The sequence below is a fragment of the Hesperophylax consimilis genome, chromosome 18, assembly GCF_061612785.1.
Source record: "Hesperophylax consimilis isolate HC1 chromosome 18, BYU_Hcon_1.0, whole genome shotgun sequence".
NCBI lineage: Eukaryota > Metazoa > Arthropoda > Insecta > Trichoptera > Limnephilidae > Hesperophylax > Hesperophylax consimilis.
Window position 1 is genome coordinate 23,797,658 of NC_142853.1, and position 27,445 is coordinate 23,825,102.

At 33.9% G+C, this 27,445-nt stretch overlaps 1 protein-coding gene across 1 annotated transcript; it reads right to left on the reverse strand.

Annotated features, from left to right (window-relative positions):
• Positions 1–294: 294 nt before the first annotated feature.
• On the reverse strand, positions 295–27,192 carry LOC149415540 (putative ATP-dependent RNA helicase DHX57). Its single transcript, XM_089642447.1, has 18 exons — positions 27,045–27,192; positions 26,780–26,942; positions 25,808–25,956; positions 24,637–25,627; positions 22,931–23,143; positions 19,657–19,936; positions 19,063–19,164; positions 18,800–18,972; positions 18,514–18,668; positions 17,462–17,644; positions 15,964–16,214; positions 15,010–15,257; positions 13,695–13,769; positions 12,451–12,657; positions 11,927–12,001; positions 9,685–9,931; positions 2,459–2,547; positions 295–510 (listed from the first exon to the last, which is right to left on the reverse strand). The coding sequence occupies exons 1-18, from the start codon at positions 27,110–27,112 to the stop codon at positions 367–369; spliced, it is 3,813 nt and encodes a 1,270-aa protein (XP_089498573.1). The 5' UTR covers positions 27,113–27,192; the 3' UTR covers positions 295–366.
• Between the last annotated feature and the right edge of the window lie 253 nt (positions 27,193–27,445).

The window sequence follows — 27,445 nt, forward strand, 5'->3', positions numbered from 1 at the left end:
GTAAAATCAATCAATGGCCATCCTCATACGGGGATTTCACCTATATGACCCATGAAGTTTCACTAAAAAACTTGCGTCATAACGTGCCACACAATGTGACCTGATACATCGATCCAGTTTATCATCATTCTTGGGTAATTTCATTAGAGGTGGAGAAAGAAAAAGGTTGGGAGAAAATTGTTGTAATGCTCCGTAATTACTTAGCCTAGAAAAGAATTCATTCAAATATATAAAAGGGCAAACCATTTTTTTTTGGGATAATGAAATGAGATCCTTTTTTTTATGAAACATTGTATAATTCATTTATAAATAGCAAAATATTTTTACACTGTAACATGTAAAATTGTTTGAGTGTTATAACTGTATTTAATCCTTGGTGATAACTTGTAATATTGTCTTGATGATTTTATTGCCTTTGTCGTGGTGCAGTAAATTGAGACACGGGTCTTTGATTTTCTCCTCTAAAAGGTTGATAAGGTCACTTCTTATCGTCTTCAGCATTTCAGCCACCTGAAAAACAAATTAACTGATTTGCTTTGATAGTCATAAAATGAATGTGTTTGCTGCGGATTAGATAAAAAAATATGCAACATTACAAAAAGTACCAATTATAATTACAATGTAATGTTTGGTTTAGGGGGTATTTCACTATGTCGGGCTAAATATCTGACTAGCTATCCGTTGGCTGGCTTTAAAGATCAGAATAACTTCGTTATTCAACGGCGACCGTTTCACCATTGTTTCGAGCTTCCGGATAGATAACACTCGAAATAGTCTGGCAACATCGCAAAATGTTTGCAGTTACTCCATCTACTGCCACGGCTGTCATGCGTCACAGTCCGCACACCGCGAAGTGTGCATTTTTTTGGTTATGTTATGTTGATTATCAGGTCATTTTATATAGATTTGTGTCGAATTAATACATTGTTTCTTATTTTGAACACAATCAAATAATTCAGGATGGATCATACAAGAATTCAAATTCATTCAACAAAATTCGACTCACTTCTCAGCTGTCAAACTCGGAATGTTTTGACGCCATCTTTGATTCGAGGAATAGCGCCTAGCGTGAAGTTCGAGCACTGATTAGTCAAATCGAACTTTAACCCGAGCGTTATCGTTATTCAGATATAGTGAAAACGAAAAAATGACTAATCCGCGGATTAGTGCTTAGTCAGAACATAATCAGAGATAGTGAAATACCCCCTTAATGTTATTAAGTTCTGGAAAAGTTGTGAAATTGTTTTTATCCAGACCGAAACCTTTTAACTGTTTTTACATGCTGCTGTATTCTCTACGGGTTATTTCAATGAGGTGGGGAATATGGTTATTGAATTTAATGGTGTAGTACAATGTGTCTTTGCTCATGGTGGTATAATTTTAATAGTACATACATGGGTGCAGTTTGTTGAAGACTCAGCCTTTAAAGGTTTTTATTAAGACATTAATAAATGCATAGCATTCATTGATATGTTAGGAAGGTTGAATGTTGGATGGCACAGGTGCTTTGACTATAATAATGTAATGTGTAGGTACCACTAATGTCAGAATAAATAGATCTGCCCTAAAGCAAAATCTGAACATCATTTCGACAGCAGGAGGCAAACCACGTAACAAACTACTTGGCACCAGCAGGGTTTGCGCATTTCTTCACTAAACAATGTCATCATTCGTATGTAGACCGGTTTCGCTCATCGGAACATTTTACGAAATAACTCGCCTGCAGACTGTCGGATTCATTTACTGGCAAATCACTGAAAGGGACAGCCCATGTTTTTTCCCCTCACCCGCAAAGCAGCTCCATTATATTAATTATTATTGTTGATTGAAATACTAGAACATATCGAATTATTTGGCGGGTTGGGAATATGCCGACGTAGCTTAGTGGTTCAGAGCATCTGACCGGCAATCAAGGTGCTGGTTCAATTCCCGTCGATGGCATTTATTTTTATCCGGGAAATATTTTAATTTATATGGATATTTCAGACGAGTAATTATTGCTTATAATACTTTGTGTCATGCATAAAAAAACCTTGTCTTATAAACATTAGTTTATCATTAAAAAATAATTGAAATAAATGTTCTCAATTCCTATTATTTAAGACGCCATAGCATGTTTCACCAGAATATGTGTAGACTATATAATAACAGAGTGTGACGAAGTAGACATTTTCATCATTAATTTATATGGATTCAGACAAAATGTTCTGCTATTACTGAAAAATGTGTAAAGTTAATTATATTATATTTAACTTGTGATTCTTTTTATTATTTGTCATTTGAGTGAGCTTTTGCATAGTATGTATTATAATTTTGTATTTTTATGTAGATATTACGTTTCTTTTGACTTATGTACCTATTTGTGTATTAATTGAGTTTTTATAACACATAAGTGACAATATATGTAAAACACAGTATAAATGAATTCTACATATTATTTATATGTAGTAAGTATTACCTGACACGTCTCCACTTGGAAGACGATCCATCCATCTTCTAGGGACACAACGAAGGATCCGTTCTGAAGCTCCACACCCAAATGACAGCCTGAAATAAAAAATAAAATTATTACATCACAATAAATTGATAAAACATCTTAAAACGCAAGTATTATAAATAGAGACACCCATTCATAGCATTAATTTTTAAGAAATGTAGCATTAACTTTTGAACAATTAGCTTTTATAGCTTTAATTTTGCGTTTTCATAGCATTTATAGCTAAATAGGATAACTTCAAGGAATGGGAATCGGCAAGAGGGGAAAAACAATTAAATTAGCAAAATCACTTGAAACATGTTTATTATACAGGGTTATCCAATAAGAGGTGTTATTTTGATATTCAATCGTAAAAGATCAATGGTTTCATTGCTTGCGTGGCATGTAGCGCCGTGTTGTTGAAAGTAAACGTTGTCCAGATCAATACTATCCAATTCCGGCTATAAAAAATCATTAATCATCAGAAACCTGGGTTTCTCCCAAATAAAGGTGGAAGACTGCAACCCACTAATGCAGTGCTTCCACTGCCAAAAATACGGCCACACAGCCACGCGCTGTCTAAGAATAAATGAAAAACCTATTTGCCCTTATTGCGCTGGAGATCACGGCATTAGAGACTGTAAAAACAAAAATGAAGTCCCAAAGTGCATAAACTGCACAAATAACAATCTTTTGAAAAAAAGTTCTTTTCCAACAAATCATAAAGCAAACAATGAAGAATGCAAACAACGCATAAAAATGTTACAATTTGCAAAGGAACGAATCAACTACAACTAACATGGATGATTACATTGCAAAAAAAATTGACCAAAACTACAACATTACAGAAGAAATATGCGAAAACGTTACCGAAATTAACAAATGGTGTCAAAATAGGGATTCTACTTTTTTAGTGCTGAATATGAATATAAGAAGTATCTCAAGAAATCTAGATGAATTATTAATAAATATTAATAATTTAAATACATCACCGGTGTGCATAGGGTTAACTGAAACACACTCCAACAGCGATCAATACATAAGTGCGCTATCCAACTACCGAGGAATAGCAACTAAAAAAAATATAAACAAAAATAGTGGAATAATTATGTTTGTACGTGACGATTGTGAAGTGATAAACACAGAAGAAGTAAATATTGAATTTGTCAACTGTTTAAAAATAGATATTAAATTTAAAAATTCTATTTATAGAATCATTACAATATACCGAACACACAAATCAAACATAACGAATTTTACAAACGAACTTTATCTATACCTGAATAATTTAACAAAGATTTTTACGATTATATGTGGTGACTTTAACATAAATATTTCTAATAACCATAATTCTATAGAAAAAAATAACTTCTTGAACATGATGACTCATCTTAACTTCAAATCGTGCATCAACAACTATACCCGTGAAGTACCAAATCAAACGCCATCTTGTCTAGACCATATTTGGTGTAATGTAAACCTGAATTATATAAAAAATATCAAATCCTCAACCTGGAAGATAAATATAACTGATCATCACGCAACCCTTTTTAACTATGAAACAAAAAATAAAACAAAAAACCTACCTAAATCAAGTACCACAAAAACCACATTAAACTACCAACTATTAGAAAAATCACTCATAACCGAAAAATGGACTGAAATAATAAACAGTAAGTGCGCCAATCAATGTGCATCATCATTTGAAAAAAAATTATCAGAACACATTTTAAATGCCTCTGAAATTAAAAATCTGCATCAAAACTCTAAAACAAAGAAAATAAAACCCTGGATCACTATCGGATTAGTGAAAGCAGTTAGAAAAAAAAACAAACTTTACAAATTAGCTAATCAACCGACTGCCAAAAAATCAATTATTTCTTATTATAAAAAATATAAAAACATATTAACAACTTTAATTCGAAAAACGAAAAACAGATACTACTCCCAATTAATTCTAGATGCTAAAAACAATAATAAAAAAATATGGACTACAATAAACGAAATAATAAATAAGAATAGAAAGAACAGTTGTGTATCCGAAATTTCAGATGGGAAAAAAACGTATAATGTCCAACTTGACACCAAAAAATGCTGTAATATTCTAAACAACTATTTTGCAAATGTCGGAAAAAATCTGGCTAACGCCATCAAAACATGTCCCAACAGTAATAAAAAGAATCCCCACGCTTCCCAACACCAATATAATAATTTCAACAAAATAACAGAAACTGATGTCGGAAAAATTATCGATGATTTAAGGGGGGGTTCCACACCCGGTTATGACAACATAGATGTAAACGTATTAAAAACAATGAAACAATATCTAATTTACCCCCTAACTCATATAATAAATACAAGCCTTATAAAAGGTGTATTTCCTGATAACTACAAAAGAACAATAATAACACCGATTTATAAAGCTGACTGCCCAAACGACCCACAAAATTACCGCCCTATATCCCTTTTATCAAATATATCAAATATATTCGAAAAAATTGTAAAAAATCAAATCTGGTCCTTCCTAGAACAACAAAATTATTAATTCTAAACAGTATGGGTTCAAAAAAAATACCAGCACCCACGATGCTATTGCAAAAATAACTAATTTTATATATACCGCCCTAGACTCAAATGAAAAATGCATTGGAATATTTATTGACCTTAAAAAAGCATTTGATAGTATTTCACACACTAACTCAATAAAAAAAATAAAATTAATTGGAATAAATGGAACGGTACTATCCTGGATTATAAGCTTTTTGGAAAATAGACCACAGCAAGTAAAATTGTTAAATGAATTAAGTGATTCCGAAAGTAATAACTTCTCGATACAACGGTTTTAGGACCACTTTTGTTCATATTATATGTAAATGATATAATTTTTCGAAGAAAACTTCTTCTAACTGCTTTTCACTTTGTGATGGCATTATTTATTTTTTATTAAAACACAAATAACATTGTTTACATCACTTTATTTCGATACAAAATCTCAACATGTTTCATGAACCAAGTTCACTTCATCAGGAGCACAAGTATACTAAAGTTATAATTAAAATTAGGTCTAGAAAGAAGAGGTAGAAGGAGCGGGGAGGGGTAAGAGTGGGGGAGGGTTATTCAAAGTAGGAATTAAAATGTCATTAGACGGGAAAGACCGGGTAATTGGGAAAATATTTAAAATGGGGTTTATAAAATTTTTTTGTTTATTAATAATATCTGCTTTCATATTCACGTGTTTTCTTATTTCTAGGATTTCAAAATTATTGATTTGAGATACCTTGTAACCAGAATGTAGTATTTTAAAACCTGAATTAATATCGAAAGTATGGTCGTTATTTAATAAATGATCCGCAAATTCTGATTCACAGTTTCCCTTTAAAGCCCTAAGATGTTCTTTAATTCTGATCTCAAAGTTTCTATTAGTTTTTCCTATATAAAAGGAATTACAATCATTACAGTTGAGTTTATAAACACCTGATTTTTTAGTTTGACTATCAATATCTTTATTATTAAGAATATATTTTTTTAATTTGTTATTCGTATAAAACGCCGGTTGAATAGTGAAGGGGATGATTTTATTTATAATTTTGGAAGTATCATTATCTACAAATAGAATTCTACGCCATTGTTTGTTTGTATCTTTATAAATAGGATAAATATAAAGTTTAAAGAATTTATATTTAATTTTTTTATTTAGTATTTCATCTATCAATTTATTAGGATAGCCGTTATTAGATGCTATTTGTTTTATGATATTTAATTCTGAGATATAATTAGGATCCGACAAAGGAATAGAAATTAATCTATTAAGCATAGAATGGAAAGCTGCGACTTTTTGAGAAAAGGGATTAATTTATCAATTATGAATGACAATATCAGTGTACGTATCTTTACGGAAAATATTAAAATCTATTTTATTACCTATTATTGTTAAATTTAAATCTAAGAAATTTAAACTCTTATCTATACCTATTTCTAATGTAAATTGAATATTTTTGTGTATTTTATTTAAAAAGTTTAAAAACATGTTCAATTGTCTTTCTGTTCCTAACCAAATGCAAAAAATGTCGTCCACATATCTCTTCCAACAATATACATTTTTAAGTAACAAGGCACCGCTATTAAAAATCTTATTTTCTAAATTATTAATAAAAATGTCTGCAATCAAAGGACTCGTACTGTTCCCCATGGCCAAGCCATCCTTTTGTTTAAAAATTGTATTGTTAAATTGAAAATAATTTTGTTTAAAAATAACTTCGAAAAATAAAATAAGGTCATGGATAAGGTCTTTCTGTAAGTTAGATGAATTTAACAAATTATTGATGATGGTTTTACTTTCTTCTATTGGAATACTAGGGAATAAATTTACTACGTCTAATGATATATTTGAAGTTGCTAAATACGGGGAAATTGTCTCATATGCAGATGACACAGTGCTTCTTCTAAAAGCAAACACATGGTTAGAACTGAACAAAAAGGCTAATTCAGACATCAATGAATTGAAAACATGGTTTGACAATAACCTACTAACGTTAAACTCTAAAAAAACACACTACGTACCATTTTTCATAAACAAACCAAATACGCCGCATGAAATAAACATTCGAATTCACTCTGCACCAAGCACTCAACAACACCACTGTAACTTACTATGTACTAATATTGAAATTAAAACTTCAACCAAATATCTAGGGATCACTATTGAACAATGCCTAAAATGGATACCACATATAACCATTCTCAAAAACAGAGTACGAAAATTAACCTTAATTTTTAGCTGCTTGAGACATATTCTAAATAAAGAACTACTGAGAATGACGTACTTCGCATTCTGTCAATCCATAATCCAATATGGTATAATAGGATGGGGGGGCGCCTATAAAACTCACACACAACCTCTTTACATTGCGCAAAAACTAATAATTAAAATAATATTAAAGAAATCATTTTTATATTCATCTGAACTCATTTTCAAAGAATTTAAAGTCAGAAAATTAAATACTCTTTTCCTGTATCACGCAACCTTACAAGTTTACAAAGATGATATCCTAAACAAAACCGTACCATTCAAAAACATAGCAAATCTCAGGCAAAAATACATGTTACCAATTCCGATTTGTAAAAAAACTTTGGGTCAGCAAAACTACAAATACTTAGGAACAAATTTCTTCAATAAATTGCCAGAAAATATAAGATCACCAAATGATAGTTTCAAAGAATTCAAAACACAATTAAAAAAATATACTGAAAACCTAAACTAAATTTAAAAAAAAAAAAAATAAATAAAAGAAAAACAAAAACAAAAAATTGAAAAATTAAATAAAAATCTAAGAAACTAAACAAATAATACCTCATCCCATACACACAAGCAATTGCTTTTTATGGGAGAACATTGAAAAATAATAAATATAATATAATATAATATTATAATATAAATATAATATCTTATCTTATTACTAGTGAAATATATATATGTAGGTATATCAAAAAAAAAAAAAAAAAAAAAAAAAAAAAATCTCTCGATAGCGCAATCCATTCAACGTAACTGTTGCTCCAGCCTCATTTTCGAAAAAGTAAGGTCCAATGACTCCGCCGGACCATGAACCGCACCAAACAGTCACACGTTGAGGATAGAGAGGCTTTTTAACAATAACTCTTGGGTTTTCCGAGCCCCAGAAGCGACAATTTTGCTTGTTGACGAAGCCACCGAGGTGGAAATGTGCCTCATCACTCAAGATGATTTGGATTTGATTCACTCAAGTAAATTTTAATAATTTCAATGCGTTGTTGAAGCGTGTATCGTTCCATTTTTATTAATGGCTTTTTACTAGTCAAATGTCAAAAAATGACAGCTTCAAAAGTAACATCTACCGAAATAGCGGGCAATTCAAAATAACACCTCTTATTGGAAAACCCTGTATTATTGATTGAAACTCAACATGGCACATGTTTCTACAGTAGAGTGTGTCATGTTCGTTCTACGATTTGTCAATACAAGATTATAGGGACTAAAAAATCATTTTTATTATCGCTAAAAACACCATTTATCGCTTTAATTCGCGAAAATATCTTTAATGCTATGAATGGGTGTCTCTAATTATAAATATGTATAAGCCTAATTATGTTCAACATTCAATTAGTTCAGATTAGGTTAGTCAAATTTACGAAAAATCACATTAAAATAGTGATTAACAACCGTTTGTAGCCAGTGAGACTACAGCATCCCCAATTGTAATATGTTGTGATGCTAAAGGTAGTGGGGTGGGGAAGGAGATAGGGAGGAGGAAGGTTGTCAAGTACCTGTTTATTCAGATCTGGTCACCAAACATGTCTAAAGCCATTTCAAGCAACTTTTCGATTTTGAATGGAGGTCTTTCACCAAGGTGATACTGAAAGTATCTACCATTCTGAAATTTGCTGCAAATATACTACAGATTATTTTAAATTAATAAATTGTGAAGCAACACAAATTAATCAAATCAAATTTACTAGCATCTGTGTCGAAGGCTTGGAATAAACTCCCTCCGGAACTAAGATGCGTAACAAGTCCAATAGAATTCAGATCTAAACTAAAATTTACCTTTTTAAGCTCTCATACCCTTAAATTAAATATACCTGCCTGAGAGTAACATTTTTGTATTGCCTATAATACATCCAAACTATTGGATTTATATTATTCGAAATCTGTCTTATACAGAGGGACGGATCACATTTAGGAAGATGATTTCTGTTCAAAACCTTGTACTGTAGTAACGCCTAGCATAAAATATGCCTTTCCTAACACTCATTAAAGAACATAAATATATATTATTGAAATAAATACCGGAACGTCCTAACTATGTCCAATTTTCCAATTATGTCCTGTGCGTGGGAACCGTATCTAAATTTCTCTAATAAACCATAAACAGTGTTAATCTGAAGTGACCTACCAGGTAAGTATGGTATTATATATTTTCTGCCTGTACAAAATATAAATAAATAAGAATTATAACATATGTACATTCTAGCATCACGTTCAATGCATTGTAGCTTTGTATTAGTGATCGACGAACTGGTGAATGTAATCTGTAAGACATAAATTGATAAAAGTTCGACTAGTCTATGGTTAGTAATAACATAGATCATTGTAGAAATGTATTATATATTTGTACAGCACCAAGTTATACACAAAATTGATTCCAAATGTGATGATTTAGAAAGAGTTTTACCAGAAAATAGCACGAAGGGCAGCAGCGGTACCATGGAGCAGTCCCGGATGAAGATGCGACTGGTCTTGACCTTCTCCTGGTACACCATGTAGGGGCTGGCGAAGTGGCTCACGGTATAGTTCACCGAAGTGGGGTGCACGCACACGTAGCCGTCCTGCTTCGTCTTGAACCTCAGCTCCTCGGGCCTGGGCTGACGAGGAACCGCCCCGCCGGCACTTTGGTGGAAGGACTTCTCCGGGGTGAGGACCTGGCGAAAAGATATTCGTAATATTAGTTAGGCTTTGGAGTAAATATGAGGAAAGGAATAAACTAGATTTTCAAATACATTGATCGACCAGTTCATTAGTCAGACATCTCCAAATATGTACTAAGATTTCAGATAATGAGAAAAGCAATATAATACACATGTTAACTATTTACCCTTGGCTGACGCACACGCAAGTGATTTGGAAAGTCAACCCCAGGTCGCGGCTGACGCATATGTATGTGATTTGAAAATTTTGCAGAGTATATAGGTCAAATAGTACTCAACCGGGATTTAAAATGTGGCTTAAGACGGGTTGTTTCGGAGAATTTGAACAATTCATCAAATTTAAACAATCATTTTCGGGTTCTGTGAAAGTCCTATTCTTAGTAATATTATAATCTTTCACAGAACTTGAAAATTAACTTCGAAATTTGAAGAATTGTTCAAATTCTCCGAAACAACCCGTACTATTTCTTTATTCCATTGACATCTGTTGAAATATTCAAGAAGAGATGTGATTACTCCATTCATATACGTTAAAAACCTAATTCTCGACGGCGCCGAACTGCCGCCATTTAATTGATAAGTACCTATATCTCTCTAGCTTGGGTTCTATAACTTTAATTTTATGTTTTGTTTGTATCATAAATGATGACCATACTTTTAGTATTGAATGGTTTGTAGCTTGATTATGTTATGGTAATAAAAAATTCAAGGTTTCAGAAGAGTTTTAAATGATAAATAAAAGATGTCATCGATGGATGTCTGAGCTGATTTGTTGATCGGCGTATGGTTTTAATAATCATCATAAAAAAATATAATTACCATGCGCCTGTGTTTTACCCCGTGATTCTAAACCAGAAAATAACACCAAGAGGAATGGTCTGGTATTATTGTTTAATGAAACAAATATACACAAAGGATGACAAATTATTATAAGTAATAATTATTTAACTGAAATACCCAAAATATAAATTACAAATTGAAAAAATCTCCAGAGATTATGTAATAAACCGACGCAGCTTAGTGGTTACAGCAGCTGACCAACAATCTGAATGCTGCAGGGGTTCAATTCCCGTCGGCGGCATTTATTCTTTCTCAGGAGATTATTTAAATTTTTATGGGTATTTCAGTTGAATGATTATTGCTTATAATAATTTGTTATCCTTTGTGCTATGCATAAAAACATTGTCTTATAAACATTAGTTTATCATTGAAAAATAATAATATTTAAACCAATGATTTTTTTTAAAAGAAAGACAACATTCTCAAGTTACGAGTAACTTTGCAATATTTGAAAATCTCTTACTACCACCACAGTAAGCGGAAAATGTTGTGTCATGATGGAGGACTTAGCCAGCCGAGGAATTGAACACACTACGCCTGGGTGGTACTCAGACGCAATGTCAACACAGCCACTGAACTGGTCATAAAAATGTAGATATATCTCAATGCCATCTAGTGGGGAATTCAGCACTAACAAAGCCTTTCCAAAAAAAATAAAGCTGGTAGTTTTCAGGTGGAAAAAATGTAATAAGCAACAATTATTGTTGAATGAAAAATACTAGTACATATTGAATTATTTGGCGGGTTTGTTATAAGCCCACGAAGCTTAGTGGTTACAGCAGCTGACCAGCAATCAGAATGCTGCGGGTTCAATTCCTGTTGGTGGCATTTATACTTTCTCGGAGATTTAGTAAAATTTGTATCGGTATTTGATAGGTATATTTTTATACACAACTGCATATTTAACTCAAATTTCGAATTTTTGATTTGTCTGACTAATGAACTGTACAATGGACATCTGCCCTGATGATAGACACTCCAAGGATGTCCAGATTGTTGGTTCGTGAAGGAAGAGGAAATAGGAAACGATTTATTACCCTAAAAATATAAACATATATTGTTATTTTGGTAGGTCACGTGAACCTAGTATAAATTCTAAACAATTAAGAAGATAATATTGTCAGTTTGACGTAAATAAAATAGTTTTACCTTGACAACATTGGGATACAGAGCAGCACATAGGATTGCCGCAAGAAGCTTCTGATTGTCACCGTTAGCGTTTAGCTGAAACAATAAAAAATATAATGATAACTTTTACAAATTAAACATAATATTTTTATATACATACAACAAACTGAATGTGTACTATTTTTTGTCAAATTTCTTCTCAAAGGCTTGTGCATTGTGGTGCATTCCTTTTTGCAACATGGCCGTTTAAGCTTTACAAAATTTACAAAATGGTTGCCATTTCAGTATTCAACTGACAAAATGGCTGCCATCTTATGACAAGCATCATTGAATCCTCTTGAACGCTCTGCATATAATGCAATACTATAACTGACTCAATACCTCTCATAAATGGGAAAGATGCAAAGAATGACAGAAAAGAAACAAGCTTCAGTTTATACCATAATGGCTGCAGTATTATAGTCAAAGCACAATTCTGGCATACAGAGTGATGGGCAAAATGCAAAGCATAGTTTTTAATTAATGAGTAATAATAATATAATTACCTCAGCTCCCGTGATTTCCGCCACCCTGTCCATGCCCCTACTCCTCCGAGAGTTACTCAACGCGGGCACAAAGCCAATTGAGCCCAGTAGGTCCAGTAGCTGGTGCTTGATGTCCCCGAGCATGGAGAGCGTCTTGCCCGAAAGGTAGTTGAGGCTGGCAAAGTTCTGCCCCGCATAGCGACTGTGTGCCACCGATTCTTGCCATTTCTGAAGTGAAAGAAAAAAAAATAAATATTATTATGTATAACAGATGCAGTCAGTTTTTGTGCAACAAATGAGTGAAAATATGATTGAAAAACAAGAGTTGCAACTGCACGGAACCAGAGGAACTAAGACATCCCAAATCTGGGGAGTTTGTTTGATGCTGAAGTAGTGAGAGAGGGGTAGGAAAAGGGAGGGAGGAATGTTGAAAAAAAACCATACTATTCAGATCTGGGGGTCCAGCATGGTCAAAACGATAACTTAAGAATATTGGATCAATAGGCTTAATTGACCACGATTTTATGTCGATTTCCCAAGCATGTGTGCGATTGTTGGGTGTGTCGATAGCCAAGCCGATATTAACAATGAAATAAATAAGAAATCACCTTATGATGGCAACAATGGCGGGTATTGTCTATGGATCAACATTCTTAAATGTCAAAATACTAATAAATTGACAATGTCAAATTGAAATACACTCACTTTAATATACATTGGCAGTGCGCAAGTATTTTTTCACAGTAAAAAGGGAGTTAATTGGTCAGCTAGGTGTGATATTCTGAACAATTCTGTTTCTCCAAACTCGAAAAGATTCAATTAATTGTGAATACAATGTCTTTCAATTCTACGAGCTTCGTTTTTTATAGATACCCCAACCAATTGGGGCTAAAGGATGTGGGGAAGAAAGAGGAAGGTGGGGAAGTATGTTAGTCTACCTCCGTTCAATAATAAGCCAGTAATATTGCATAACGAATGACATTATTCAAAAAGTAATGTACATATATTGACAGTTAACTGAAGCTCAGTGATAGCCAAGATGCTGCGCATAATTAGAGGGCTTTTTACTACCGGCTGTAGGAATCAATTGCGATCATGCTCGCATATACCGCCTAAAAACCATAGATGACGGATTTAGTCAATATCATATAGATGTATGGTTGTTTCAATCGACCCCTGGTCTGACTAGATACCCTAGGAACTGATGGTGGCTAAATGAACACAAAGGAGAGAAGAATATATTTGCAATTAAGAGATGTTTATACCTTATAAGCTTTAAGAACAGTAAGCTGATCACTGTTGTTTACAGCAAATTCCTTCTTTTTGGCATCTGCAGCATCCTGAAACAAACATTAATAATAATTAGAAAATAATTCATAAAATAAATAACAAGCTTATTATTGTTAATGATAAACTGATGTTTACGAGACACCGTTTTTATGCATAGCACAAAGGATAACATACAAATTGAAAAATCTTCCGAGTTAAAATACATAATTAGAGCACGTGACCGGTAATCAGAAAGATGCGGGTTCAATTCCCGTCGGCGGCATGTATTTTTTCTCGGGAGATTTTTTAAATTTATATAGGTGTTTTAGGATAATAATAATTGCTTAAAAGTGGTAAATAATACGCATTTAATAAAAACAACATAAAGTAGAAATCTGATTATATAATATATTATACACGGTGTTGAGAGAAGTACTTGATTTACTTCAACCAGTGATTCCTGACATTTTTTGGAGTAAAAAATGTGAATGAAATTTTGCTCTCCGGTGACTTTATTTTTTTTTTTAAAACCAAAAAAAAAAAATCATCCACATGTCGTCACTGGTCACTCGACTGAGTAATCGCCCACCCCCTCACCTCGACTCTAACTCGCCAATAATACCTAATTTTATATTTGAAAAAAAAAAAAAAATGTCATCAGAGACCAAAATTACAATTAAATTTTTTACTCCAAATAATGTTAGGAATCACTGGTAAAAGTTAAGTCAATTACGTCATTTAATAACCTGTATATGAAATAGCAAAAAAAAATTGTGATTTGATTTAAATGCCTTGAAATTCTAGACAAAAATTTCAAAATCGCAAAAATAGCTTTGAAAACGTAGTTAGTTCCATATTTTTTTAACTAGCTGTACCCCGCCACGCGTTGTTGGGGTTCAGTCTGTCTGTGCAGATAGACAAACAATAGCGCATGTTGTTTTTACGTCCAACAGATGGCGCTTTAAAAAAAAGCATGTATAAAAACACACGCACATTCAAATGCAACATTGTGTCAAAATTTCAAGGCAAATGGTAAAGAACCTTCATAAATCAAAGATTTGAACAAACAAACATTTACAATTTTATTTATATAGATAGATTGTACAGTAGCAAAAAGCGTCTTGAAACTCAAGTAAATCCAAAAAGTGTTCGGTTAATTTAAGGAAACAATTGGAGTTCAGATTAGGAAAACATACATACATCTTCTTCCTCTTGTCCTATTCGGGTTGGGTATCCATCACATAGACAAGGCGTCAATCTAATTCAGATTCCGAAAACAATAAATAAAAATCAAATTCCATTTTGTAATACCTTCTTCCCAAAAGGCGCCACAAACGGACTCTTGTAACTCAGACACGCGGCGATAGTAAGCGCCGAGTCCAGGCAGCAGAAGATGGCGCCGAACAACATGAGCTTGCCTATCCGGACGTCCACAGGCAGCGCGGCCAGATGGGCACCGAGCGCCGTGAGGTCTAGCGCCAGATCCAGCGCGCCCACATCCTTGAGGCGGGAAAGAGCCGAGGTGATGTTCTCTTCTAGTGGCGGTTCTATCGTGCCACCTGAAACAAATTATACTGTAACAATTCATCAAATTTCAAAGTTAATTTTCAAGTTCTGTGAAGTTTCATTAAGGTTCCGTTTTTATTTCAGTTCTGTGGAACAACTGACCCATAATGATTTGTGTAACAACCCTACCATTTATTTACCATAAGCATTAACTCGGGTGCACATGTTTCTTTATTGCGGTGAAAAAACTATTTGTAAAAGTGTGTTAACTGAATACTGTTAACAAAATATTCGATTCCGGAAACAAGCTGAACTTTTTTGCAGGATTTGGAATTTGCAATAACGTTTTTTACTGCTGCTAGTAATTTGCGCGCTAACGTAAAAAGGACGAGCAGATTTTATTTTTGAAGTATTAATAATGATGATGATGCAAGGTGTCTGAAAACTATTGGATTAATTTATTGACCAGTATTGAAAGGGTGTCGCCCACATCCCTTTCCGCGCTTCTTGCAATATGGTTTGTTCCCCTCACCCTTGAGTTCCTGTCTACTGATTTGAATGTCTATGGTTCCACCGGTGGGAAAGGAATCATTTTAGACATAGATAAATAGTTAGAATATTCAAAACAATACGCTTTGGGATAACTTAATGAGTAAAACCTCAAATTTTAATATTTATTAATCAAAGACAATGTTAGCGACTCTCAAACGAAAATTTGAAACAGAAAAATCAGAAAAAAATCATTTGAAGTGTCAATACCTAGAACTTTGTGTACATCAACTCCCTCAAACAGCTGCAGTGTCTTTATCCTGAGGATCAACTGCTCTAGAGGCACTCGGTGCAGCTCTGGGATGGGCTGGTGGAGGAAGTGGTTCTCGAAGCGGTGTCCTGTGAAGAGGTGGATGCAGACACCCGGCATCACTCTGCCCGCCCTTCCGGAGCGCTGCTGGGCGTTGGCTCTGGACACCCAGATCATCTCCAGGGACTCCATGTTGCGGTTGGAGTCGAAACTGGAAACCACAAGAAATCATGTTGAAAATACTTACGAAAGACTTCCGTACATCATTGACACAAAACTTAGAGGATATTGAACACTTTTGGGAAACATCAGCAAACCTGCTGGTCTCCCGCAGTATTACTCCAGTTTCTTATGGCTTTAGGATGCGGTGTTTGCCTCCACACTGTTCAGCTTCCTAAGTTAAAGGGTTCCAACACTTCTTTGTCTTGCAGGTTTATAAAAAAGCCTCTTTGGTTGTCGGCTAACTTCCATCCTTGCTACATCTCCTACCCGGTATTATAGCTGTCCTGGTTTTATGAATATTACTATGTATTGATAGCTTTTGAAATAAACAGTATGCATAGAAAGTTGTAATATCTCAAAAACAAAACTTTAGGACTTTTAGAGTAATTTCATTGTTGTGGTTTAATTCTTATCAGCCTTGCCTTGGTGTTGATTTTTAAGCTTAATCAATCTTATATAGATGGCATCATAAGTATTGTACATAATAATTTTAACAAAGTAACCCTTGGGGAATTTTTGTGCCTTTTAGTACACAGTCCGTCGATAGCAGTAGTCTTTTTACAAAATGATATGGATTCGTAAAAGTCATTCAATCTCCTTTTGTACGGAGGTGAGATATATGATTTAAGCAGCATTAGAAAGAGGCAACACCAAGCTTTATATTTGCATTAAAAAGCTTACCATAGATACTTCAAAATTAATTGCTTACATGTTAGCGTAAAATTTGTCAAAGTTTGTGAATTTTTTATTAATGATTTTTGTATGAAACGAATAAAAGCTATATAAATAAATATGTTTTTAGTTTCATATTAATCGGTTTCCAAGAAAATTCAAATTGGTGAGCGACAAAAGAATCATAAAAAAATCCTCTATTTTTTTTTATCGAAATTTTAATATTTATTTATTTATTTATTTATTTACGGACAAATAGTCCATTAACAACATATTAATTACACGAATAAGTTTTATAAATAGAGATGACAGTGAAAGGAGAGCATATATAAATGAGGAGCAGTAATATATTTAATTAGAGGTGTTATAATATTAAAATCTGAAGAGTCTTTCATCTGCTTTCAACAGCAGTACTTCATTTTGGGATATGTTCAAAAATAGCAAATCTAATTGAAAATGAATGCCAACTGGGATTATTTCTAAATAAATCATGAATCTGACATGGTTATCTAAAGTGACTTGATGAAAAAATCTCAAAATATCCAAAGGATTAATAAAACATACCGCTTCTCCTTCATCTTGCCCGAGTCAACAACAAACACGCAGTCATCGATGGTGACAGAAGTCTCGGCAATGTTGGTGGAGATGACAATCTTCCGGACTCCCTTCTTGGTCTTTTGGAAGACAGCTGTCTGCTCCTCGCTGGTGAGGGTCGAGTGCAGAGGAACGAGGATGAAATTTCCAGTCCTTTAAGAATACAAATCAATTGGTATTCGTTACTTTTGTGTCTACCAAGATCAGATTTTAAAATAACCAATTGGAGCTGGTTTACCAACATACATAATTTAATTATCAATCCTCAGGCAGCCAACATAATGATTCAAGAACTTGAACCATGAATATGTTGCACTCAAACATGGTTATACTCAGTCCAAAACTACGACATAGAATGAGTTCTCTTTCGTGTTAGCTCAGTTTCGACCGTTGAAAGAGACAGATTGACAATCAATAAAGGCTTTGATACACTTTGGCGATCGGCTCGGCGGTCAGCGACAAAAAATGTCACACAGGCCGTAATACCATTGAGAGCGATCCAGTATCGTGGTTGCTTCCTAGCGGGCAGATCTGTATTTTTTTTAACAGTTTTTGTTTGGATGAGGAGCAACTTCTTTTTCTATTAGTCTTACAAAGTAATAGAAAAAAAGACGATGTTGGGTACATGACATCAATACAAAAAGGAAAAGATTTGGGAAGTACCACCGCCTTTGTTTTGAGCTTCAATCTCATGAAAGTAGATTTTATCCAAATTTTCGTATGTTACTATTCTATTATTTTTGTATAATTCTTAAGAAGTGTCGTACAAACAAGCATACACTCTCCCTTTTTCGATAAATAGCTCCGTTTCTTCCGCCATTATATGGATTTTGTAATTTTGTACAACTGCATCGCTGCCCGCTGCGATCACAACTGGCTTGCTGCGACAGATCACCCTGTGTGTAGCGGAGATGATGCAATCTTGTGTAATACAACCAGATTTCTACGATCTCTGCCCGTCGCGACAGATCGCTTTCTGTGTGCCAGAGCTTTAAAAGTTGTAGAACATAATATATATTTACCTGGGACTAAATATTTGATTGTCACAAAGCTGATCATGGAGGGAGGTTATTTCTGAAATACCAGGAAGGAAGACCAGAATGGCTCCATCTTTTGGCCAATTGTGATCACCTTGTACTATGTACGTCAATATATGTTCTATCAAATCCAAATGTATCTGAAATCATAAAAAAATTATTATAATGGGAGGTCAGCGAAATCTTGCTCAAAAAATTAAAAAGAAAAGAAACAGATTTGGAGATAAAGTAGGTACTTTGTATGTATAATATATAGATGAAGTATTTACACCTTTTCAGGATCCATTAGATATAGATTCTTGCATGTTGTACTGCTGTACCCATTATACCTTGCCAGCGTCTGAGTCAATGTTAGATTCTCATCTCTTATATTAGCTTTTGGTAAAGAATTGGGCGCCATTACGTCACAGGTACTCATTTCTATTTCCAGATCATCAAACGACCCTTAAAAAAGATTTAATATACACGTGCATCAAAATATGAAAAAGGTTGTAAATATAAAAATCATATTACATATTTATTTCGGATTGCTACCTTTTTTCAATTTTCGAGTGTACTTTGAATTCTGTTCCATAACAAACGTAGACATGTCCAATATATCTTCAAGGAACAATCGTTCCACTGGAAACGTTCTTCCTGAAAGCAAAAATGATTTACTAGTATAAAAAGTTAGAATATTATGATCGGAGATTGTCTATGAGAGAGAGATGAGCAAAAGACCTCTAGACGGCAGACCATAGTGTATAAAAATTTATTAGAAACAAGGGAGATGGATCATTTATTTATTTAGGAATACCAACAGATTTTTTTACATCTATAAACAATAAATTTTTAAACAGATTATCAATTTTCAATCATAAACTATTGTTAATATAAAGCGCGTGTCATCAACATCATTCACCCATACTACTACAAATCACAAATACATTTATGCACAGCAGTACCCCGCCTTTGTTCCTACCTACACATCAAGCGCAAAACTTTCATTGGCTTTGCTGCTTTGATAGTTCATCCAGTTTGATCGTAGGTCGGCGACAGTCAGCACGCTTTCATGCCGTTATGCTCCATCCGTTTCTATTATCTATATGTATCAATGATGGGTAATTGTAAATATTTTACATTACATACCTGGTATTTCTAGAATTGGTATATCTCCGAAATAATCTGAGAACAGTTTGGCGTTCATAGTGGCACTCATCAGAATGACCTTCAAGTCTTTCCTCGAAGCCAGGATGTCCTTCAAGATCAGCAGAAGGAAGTCACTTTCCTCCGACCTCTCGTGGACTTCATCCACTATGACGTGGGTCACCGAGTTCAGCTTTGGGTCGCTCTCCAACCTCCGGAGAAGTATACCGGTCGTGCAGAAGGTGAGACGGGTCTTTGAAGAAACTTTGGTTTCGAGCCGAATCTGTCAATGAAAAGATTCAAATTTCAGAGATTATATATAGAATGAATGTTATTTCAGATGCTGGGTTTACACGAATGAACAGAAGCGAGGTCCCAACCAACTAAATTTTGGGAAAGGAACGAAGCAACCATTTCGCGCCATTTGCGGTTGTTTCATTCCTTTCCCATAATTCGTGTTTCGGCTAGCGCTTCGGTTCGTACATATTTACGCAGCATCTGATAGTATTATTGTCCTAGCGTCTGGACGATGTAGGCCCTCTGATTGGTCAAATTAAAATTGTCTGTTTCGGGTAAATTCAGCTAACTTGAAAATTAAGACACGATTTCATACTAAAATAGGATCGCCTCATAATAATACGAGATTTCTTCAAAAGCATCGTTTCTGCTCATATAATTTTTGGATAATATCGAAGAAAATATGTTTTAGAAAGTTCATAATCCATTGGATTAATTACATTACAGTGAAAATTATCCACAGTTACGTGATTATGTTTGACGTTTATAAAAAAATCATGCGTTCCGTCAATGGCCGATACGCACAGCTATAGATAAGATGGCCGACAGAGCGCACCTCTGGCGGTATAAAAACGAACCAAATGAATGGTGCGAATATTTAAATATGCAGCTCACAATATTTGACTACTTACGATTAACAAGCGTTTAATAAGAAGATTTCTTCTGGAAGCTTATCACTTTGTAATGGCATTTTTCATTATTATTTATATTATTTATTTGTTTATTAATTATATCTGATTTTATATTGACATGTTTTCTAATTTCTAAAATTTCAAAATTATTTATTTGCGATGCTTTATATCCTGAGTGAAGTATTTTAAGACCTGAATTTTTTATCGCAAGTGTTAATAAATGCTATTTGTCTTATGGATATATTGTTTTATGGTTATATGCTATTTGTTTTTTTCACGTCTTAAAATACTTCACTATAAATAATTTTGAAATTTTAGAAACGAGGAAACATGTTAATATAAAAGCAGATATAATTAACAAGAATTTTTTTATAAACTCTCTTTTAAATATTTTCCCACTCAACTGGTCTTTCCCGTCTAACGATATTGTAATTCCTAATTATTATAAACCCAGCCTACTCTTACCCCTCCCCCCTCCTTCCACTTCTTCTTTCCCAATTGCAATCTATATTTAGTTTTTGACTTCGGTGTATACACAATAAAATGTAAACATTATATTTATTTATTGGACAATTTGCATAGCGCCGCTTTTGTGAGATATCACCTCAGGGGCGCTATATTGTAATAATCTACCTTTATATATAGATTTTTACTCTCCTGATGATGTTGTATATATAATCTAACTTTAAACTTTATTAGATGCAGTAACAGTTGTAGGTAAAGAATTACCACCAGTTGGAGTAAAATTAACACCTTTCAATTAAACCGACTGCTAATCTCATCGCACAATTACCCTCCTTTTATTCATAAACACGGGTACAATTAATCAATATGTAATAATCTATTATTTAAGTCAACTTTGTTATAACTATCTTTAATTGTGACAAACTAAACGATATTGATTCAACTTATAGACATTGACGGTTGTAACACATATTTAAGCACTGCAAGTCTCCTATGAGCTAATTATATTAGGTACCTAAGATAACAGTTAATATCAGTTGTAGACATGTAGTCAATAATAGTGTTTCATTTGAAATAATCCATCACAAATACGTAAAATTTCATTTATTCAAACAACTGTCATTCTTATTATGCGTAAATTTAGCATGTTATTATTAATTAACTCCTTCCTGTTCCGTGTTTTAACAATATATATACTCACCCTCTCTCTGTGAATGTCCTAAAATCTATCTATTAAATGTAACTGTTGTTAATATCACTTAAAATGGGCGAAGCCTAACCAAGAGCCGCCCGCAGGGCCTAGCAGAAAAAAACCCGCGGAGCGGGTTTTTAACTGCTAGTAATCATGTACTTTTTCATAGTGCTTTCACACAAATTAAGTATTGAATTCTAAAGTTAAACTAGAAAAACTAAGTCTAAACTTGAAATAATATAAACTCCACACAGGTAACACTAATTTGACCATTTTAAGCAATGAAGTTTACTTAGCGACAGCACTGACTAGTCGGCCTTGCATTTTGTCTAACCACGCATAAAATATTTGGGCGGGAAACAATTGTAATAATTATAATAATAAGTAATTTGCATTTATTTACAAATGAAATGTTATTCATTGGCTTTACTTTTTATTTTCTTTTCTTTTATTTCTCATTACACACGAGGGCAATTTGGCCCTTTTTTAGGCAATTTACTTAGAGGTAGCCCACAAACTTACGTGACGTTTGACAGTTTAGTATTAAATCTACGAAATCCAACGCACTTCAATTGACGTACTTTTTGCTTGCTACTTTGAGATTTCTACAGTCTTTACAGGGTGTTAAGGGACGTACTTGACTAATTTTAACCAGTGATTCCTGACATTATATGGAGTAAAAATAGTAAATGAAATTTGTCAAATATCAACAACGTTTGAATTAAGAATTTACTGGAAACCCTGTTTCAAAGAATTTGAACAATTCTTCAAATTTCAAAGTCAATTTTTAAGTTCTGTGAAAGATTTTTTCAAGTTTTGTTATTATTTCAGTTCTGTCAGGCAACTAGTCTATGATGATACAGTAACAGAATTCGAATAGGACTTTCACAGAACCCAAAAATGAACGTTTAAATTCGATGAATTCTTCAAATTATGTGAAACAACCCGTGTTTCTTACTCGCCGCATTTTATCTTAATTTTGTGAGAGAATAACAAGTCTAGATATATTGTAATGTCACTGTGGTAAAAATAATAGGTTAGGTGAAGTATGTTGTTTTTTTGGTATTTATCTTCATGTTTTGTTTCGTCATGAAACCGATGAAACCAATAAGATTTGAAGCCAAATTGTTTATAAAATGGATAAATATTTCAATTTATAGTGAAATTTTAAAAAATAATAAAATTGATTTACCGAGTATCCAACAGAATTGCCGCACTTCTCCACTCTCTCATCGGCAACACGGTCAGCCACCCCAATGGCGGAAATCCTGCGCGGCTGGGTGCACACAATCTCCACATGCGAGTCCACGCGTGACTTGGCCCGGTTCAGCAGCCACTCGTCCAGGATGAACTGAGGCACCTGAGTAGACTTGCCGCAACCAGTCTCTCCGCAGATTACCATGATCTGAAAATTACAAAAGCTGTAAGTAAAATCCGTTCAACGGCATAACAGAATTTTAAAGAAAAGTTCAAAAACAGAAGTATAAACTTCAGTCCTTTTCTTAATTTTTTTTTTATGTGACACTTCACAAGAGCTCCCCTGTTTGTGCAGCGTTGTGAGTCGGGTTAAGGAAGTGGCTGCACAGTATTTATTTTTTATTGTAATCGTTAAAATAATTATAGTTTTTCTCTGTGTGACCAGTCACAAAAAGCTTATGTTTTATTTCAACAGGCGTTGTATTTTGTATGGACGCATTGAGAGTCGAGACGTTTTTTATTCTTAAGTTTAACTGTTTTTAAAACTGAAGAATGTAGAATGTCAGCATCGCATCACCACTGTTATTGTATTCTACCAAAGTGCAAAAATACATCTGTGACCTCATCTGATAAGCAATTTATCAGTGTTCCAAAACCTGCATTACTATGAAATAAAATCATTGTATTACGTCTAAATCTATGGCAATTATAATACACTGATCATGACAACAGTAATAGTACGTATATTAAAATCCTTTGTTGCCGAAACCAATTCGAAAGTATAATCGATATTATTGTAAAGAAAATGTCAAATATGACATGATCATAATCTCAAACAGTTTGAAACTTACCATACATAATTAAAAATGTATTTTTATAGCAAACTATGTCTTTACACAAGTGATAAGATGATGTTTTTACTTATAAGCTTTTATTCTGCATTTACAGAGTCAGTATTATACTTGGAAGAATAAAATAATCATCTCTGTATCAACCATGGAAAGATTATCCTGTAATGAAATCTTTTAAATGCAAACAAAACCAGAGTTTCATTGGCTTAATATCTATACATAACCACAGTGAAATATTGACTTGTCAATATCGATTTCCGTGACTGGTGACGTCAGTATCAACAGATTCAGTCGTACCAACCAAACAGTTCGTTTTAATGTGATGGTGTTTTATTCGTTTCTAAATAACAATTTATAAATTATATGTAATACATACTAATATATAATAACACTTATGTAATCTGAATCTGTAAGCGTTTGTTGATCTACATGAATATATTTTTTTAATCCATAATATTTTTCAATGGAGTTCCTTTTGTGTATACCAGTCGTCTCGAGTCACTTTTTCATCATTCTGATGCGAGAATGAGATTCGAGATGCCCTGTCTACAAAATTTATACATCTATGGTCCCTTGCCACGCCCATGCACTGACATCTCATCGATCAAATGAAAAACCGATCAATCATTGATTGGTTCAATCGGTTCAAAATGATCGGGTTGATCACAATTGACCCAGGACTAGAGGGAAGGTTTCGAACAATGGATTTGGCTTAAGGAAAGGATGGTCAGACGACCGAGCCTTTCAATGCGATCGAAAGGCTCGGTTATCTTTTATATACAGTTAGTATGGGTGAAAACGGAAGTCTGTAAAGGGTGAGGATTTAAAATACATAAAAGCATCATCATACCTGCGACTTGTCAATAGTGCTCAAGATATCCTTCATCTTGCTCCAAGCGGGGAGTTGCTTCCTCCCTTCCAACATCTTCTTATATTGCCCGTTACTTTGCTTTTCCAAGAACTTCTTAGCCAAGAGATCATCTTCTTTACGTATCGACTCCATATCCAGATTTAAGCGGTTATCTCTGTTGGATGCTTTTTCATAATGCGACGGAAGTATCTTAATGGTCTTTTCTTCCTCTTCGATAATGATGGGATACAGAGGAATGTAGCCTTCTATAAACTGTTTGGTATTTTCTTTCAAGAAGGTAGTCATGGCTTCTTCGTTTTGAAGTAAATCTATGATAGAGTACACTGAAGGAATGCCATCTTGCGACAATAAATTAGCTTCTTCTATTAATCTTCTACAGACGTGCAAACACGTCAAAGGCGGGAGGGAGCCTGATGGCGCGTTCGATTTAACAAATATATAAGGGCTTTCGAAGGGGTATTTACTATTTGGAGGAAACCTTATTTCTAAAACAAACTCATTGTTTGCACTTGTAGTATCACAGACTTCTTTGAGGGGCTCAGCCGGCATCTGATGAGAGAACCTGCACTTGTTACCAAACTTACACGATCCTTGTGAGAAATTTCTACAGATATTTGACGGTTTCGTTTTGAAATTGTTATTTTTATTATTGTAATTAATGTTTTCTTTTCGCTGTGACGCTACTTTCGCTTCTTTGTTTTCGTAAAGTTTAATAATGTACTGTAGATTTAAAGTAATTTCCCATTGCAAGTTAGCTTCTTTTTCTTTAAAGGCCGATTCGTACATTGATTCTAGTACAGCTTTTTCGTCTACTTTATAATCTAATAATTCATTATCTGTAGAGTCACAACAAACGTCCACGGATTCGTCGATATCGTAATATTTACAGTACAAAAGGTATAAGGCAGCGTCGATTTGTCCATTCGTGTAGTCCAAAGCTTCTGCACAATGAACTTTATGAAATCCATAACTGATAAAAGGAAAATAAAAACATTAAGATTTCTTTACGTGTAGTAAATTGGTGTTGAACGAAATGTCAAGAAGCCTGGCATGATTATATTAATTTAAGAATAATAGTTACGTTAATAAAATTTTTATTGTATTATGCTATTCAATATATGAGGCATACAGAAGACTTAAGGGCCTTTACCTTTCAAGTTTGTTGAGAGCAAACATTCTAAATTTATCCTCGTTGGTGGAGAGTTCACTTCGTTTCTTGGAGTAGTCGAATACCCCTGACACAACCAGATTTCCTCTCTCCAGCCAGTAGCGGTTGGCATGGCCCGTACCTTTCTTATCCTGTAAAATTAAACAAAGAGTTAATCATTGATTACTTTATCCTTATTATTGTTGTTTGGAACGAGACTATCATGCCTGCCGACTTTCTCTTTGGCAGTGTTGAGGTATGGGAATATAAAACATTTTATATTCACCGCCACTTGTTAGAAGAACTGATTTGGTATTATATATTGGATTTAGAGATCACAAGCCTGTATGATCCTGCCGTTAAGAGCTCCGTTGTAACATCTCTTTCCGATACATGCTTCGTTCATGAGAAAGAGCTTATAACGGAGCTATCAGCAGTATGTATTTAATATGAAATTCAATTGAAAGGTTGAGAATAGATAAAATATCATAGAGATATACAATTAGAGAAGCTATTGCATACTAATATCTCGTCGAAATATGTTCTAAGAGCGAAAATCGGTGCCAATTTAGCATAGATCGGATTTTGTAATTTTGTAGTTGTTCAGCATTAGAACGATGGATGTCAAATCAGACGTACAAAAATTGGAACCTATTTTTTCTCTTCATGTCCCATCTAAAGATAAAATACATCAATGATAAGTTATCGCTTGTGGTAATGAGCGAAATGAGCAGTAGTTTTAGGCTACGATACTGTTGTAATAAGAGATGTTTGAATTTCATAAAATTTACATTTGATAAACCTTCAAAAAAAGATGTTAAATATTTACAAGATATCGAGATTTATTTGTGAAATAATCATTTCAAGGGGCTTATGAAAGGCATATATAGCTAATTCACACTTTATTGTATTTCAGATCGTTTATAAGAGTAATGAAAGTGATTTCGGAGGTTTATTGGATAAAAATATACATACTTTGTAAGCTGAGGCTTTCTTGAGCTCAAAATCTGGTCCGTGAATGAACCTCAAAGTTTCTAGGATTAAATTCTGAGATTCTCCACTAAGACGAAGCGTCTGCATCTCAACCCGAAGTGGTTTCGACGACCCATGGCTTTCTTCCACTCTTTCTTTCTTAGCACTGAAACAAATTCAAATTTAATGACGTTTCGAATCCATCATTCGAGGTTATAAACATTTCACAAGATGTTGCAATACTTTTCATTTGTGGATTCCTACTCACATAATTCTGGGATTTTGAGGCACGTGAAGGTAAAAGTCCTCTGCAAATGATTCGGAATCCTTACTCATGATGGACACTATTCGAAATTTGAAATACTAATGCCAACAGACGTCAAAACTGACGGGCGCGAACTTGCGCGAATTTTGTAGCTGTCACATAAAATGTGTAGAAAAGTCACGTCAAATATTTGCGGTTTGGTATTGCCAGTTTTTAGTCCAGTCATTTAAAATAAGTAAGTACTTGCTTATTTATTCACTTATATAACTTTGACCAAACGACGTTGTTAATTCACCTACCCCGATAGTCATCACTTGTCTCAACTAATAACGTTTTGGAGCCAAAGGATCCGGTTCATATCCCAGCTTTGTAAAATCAATTATCTGCAAATTATCATCAGCAAA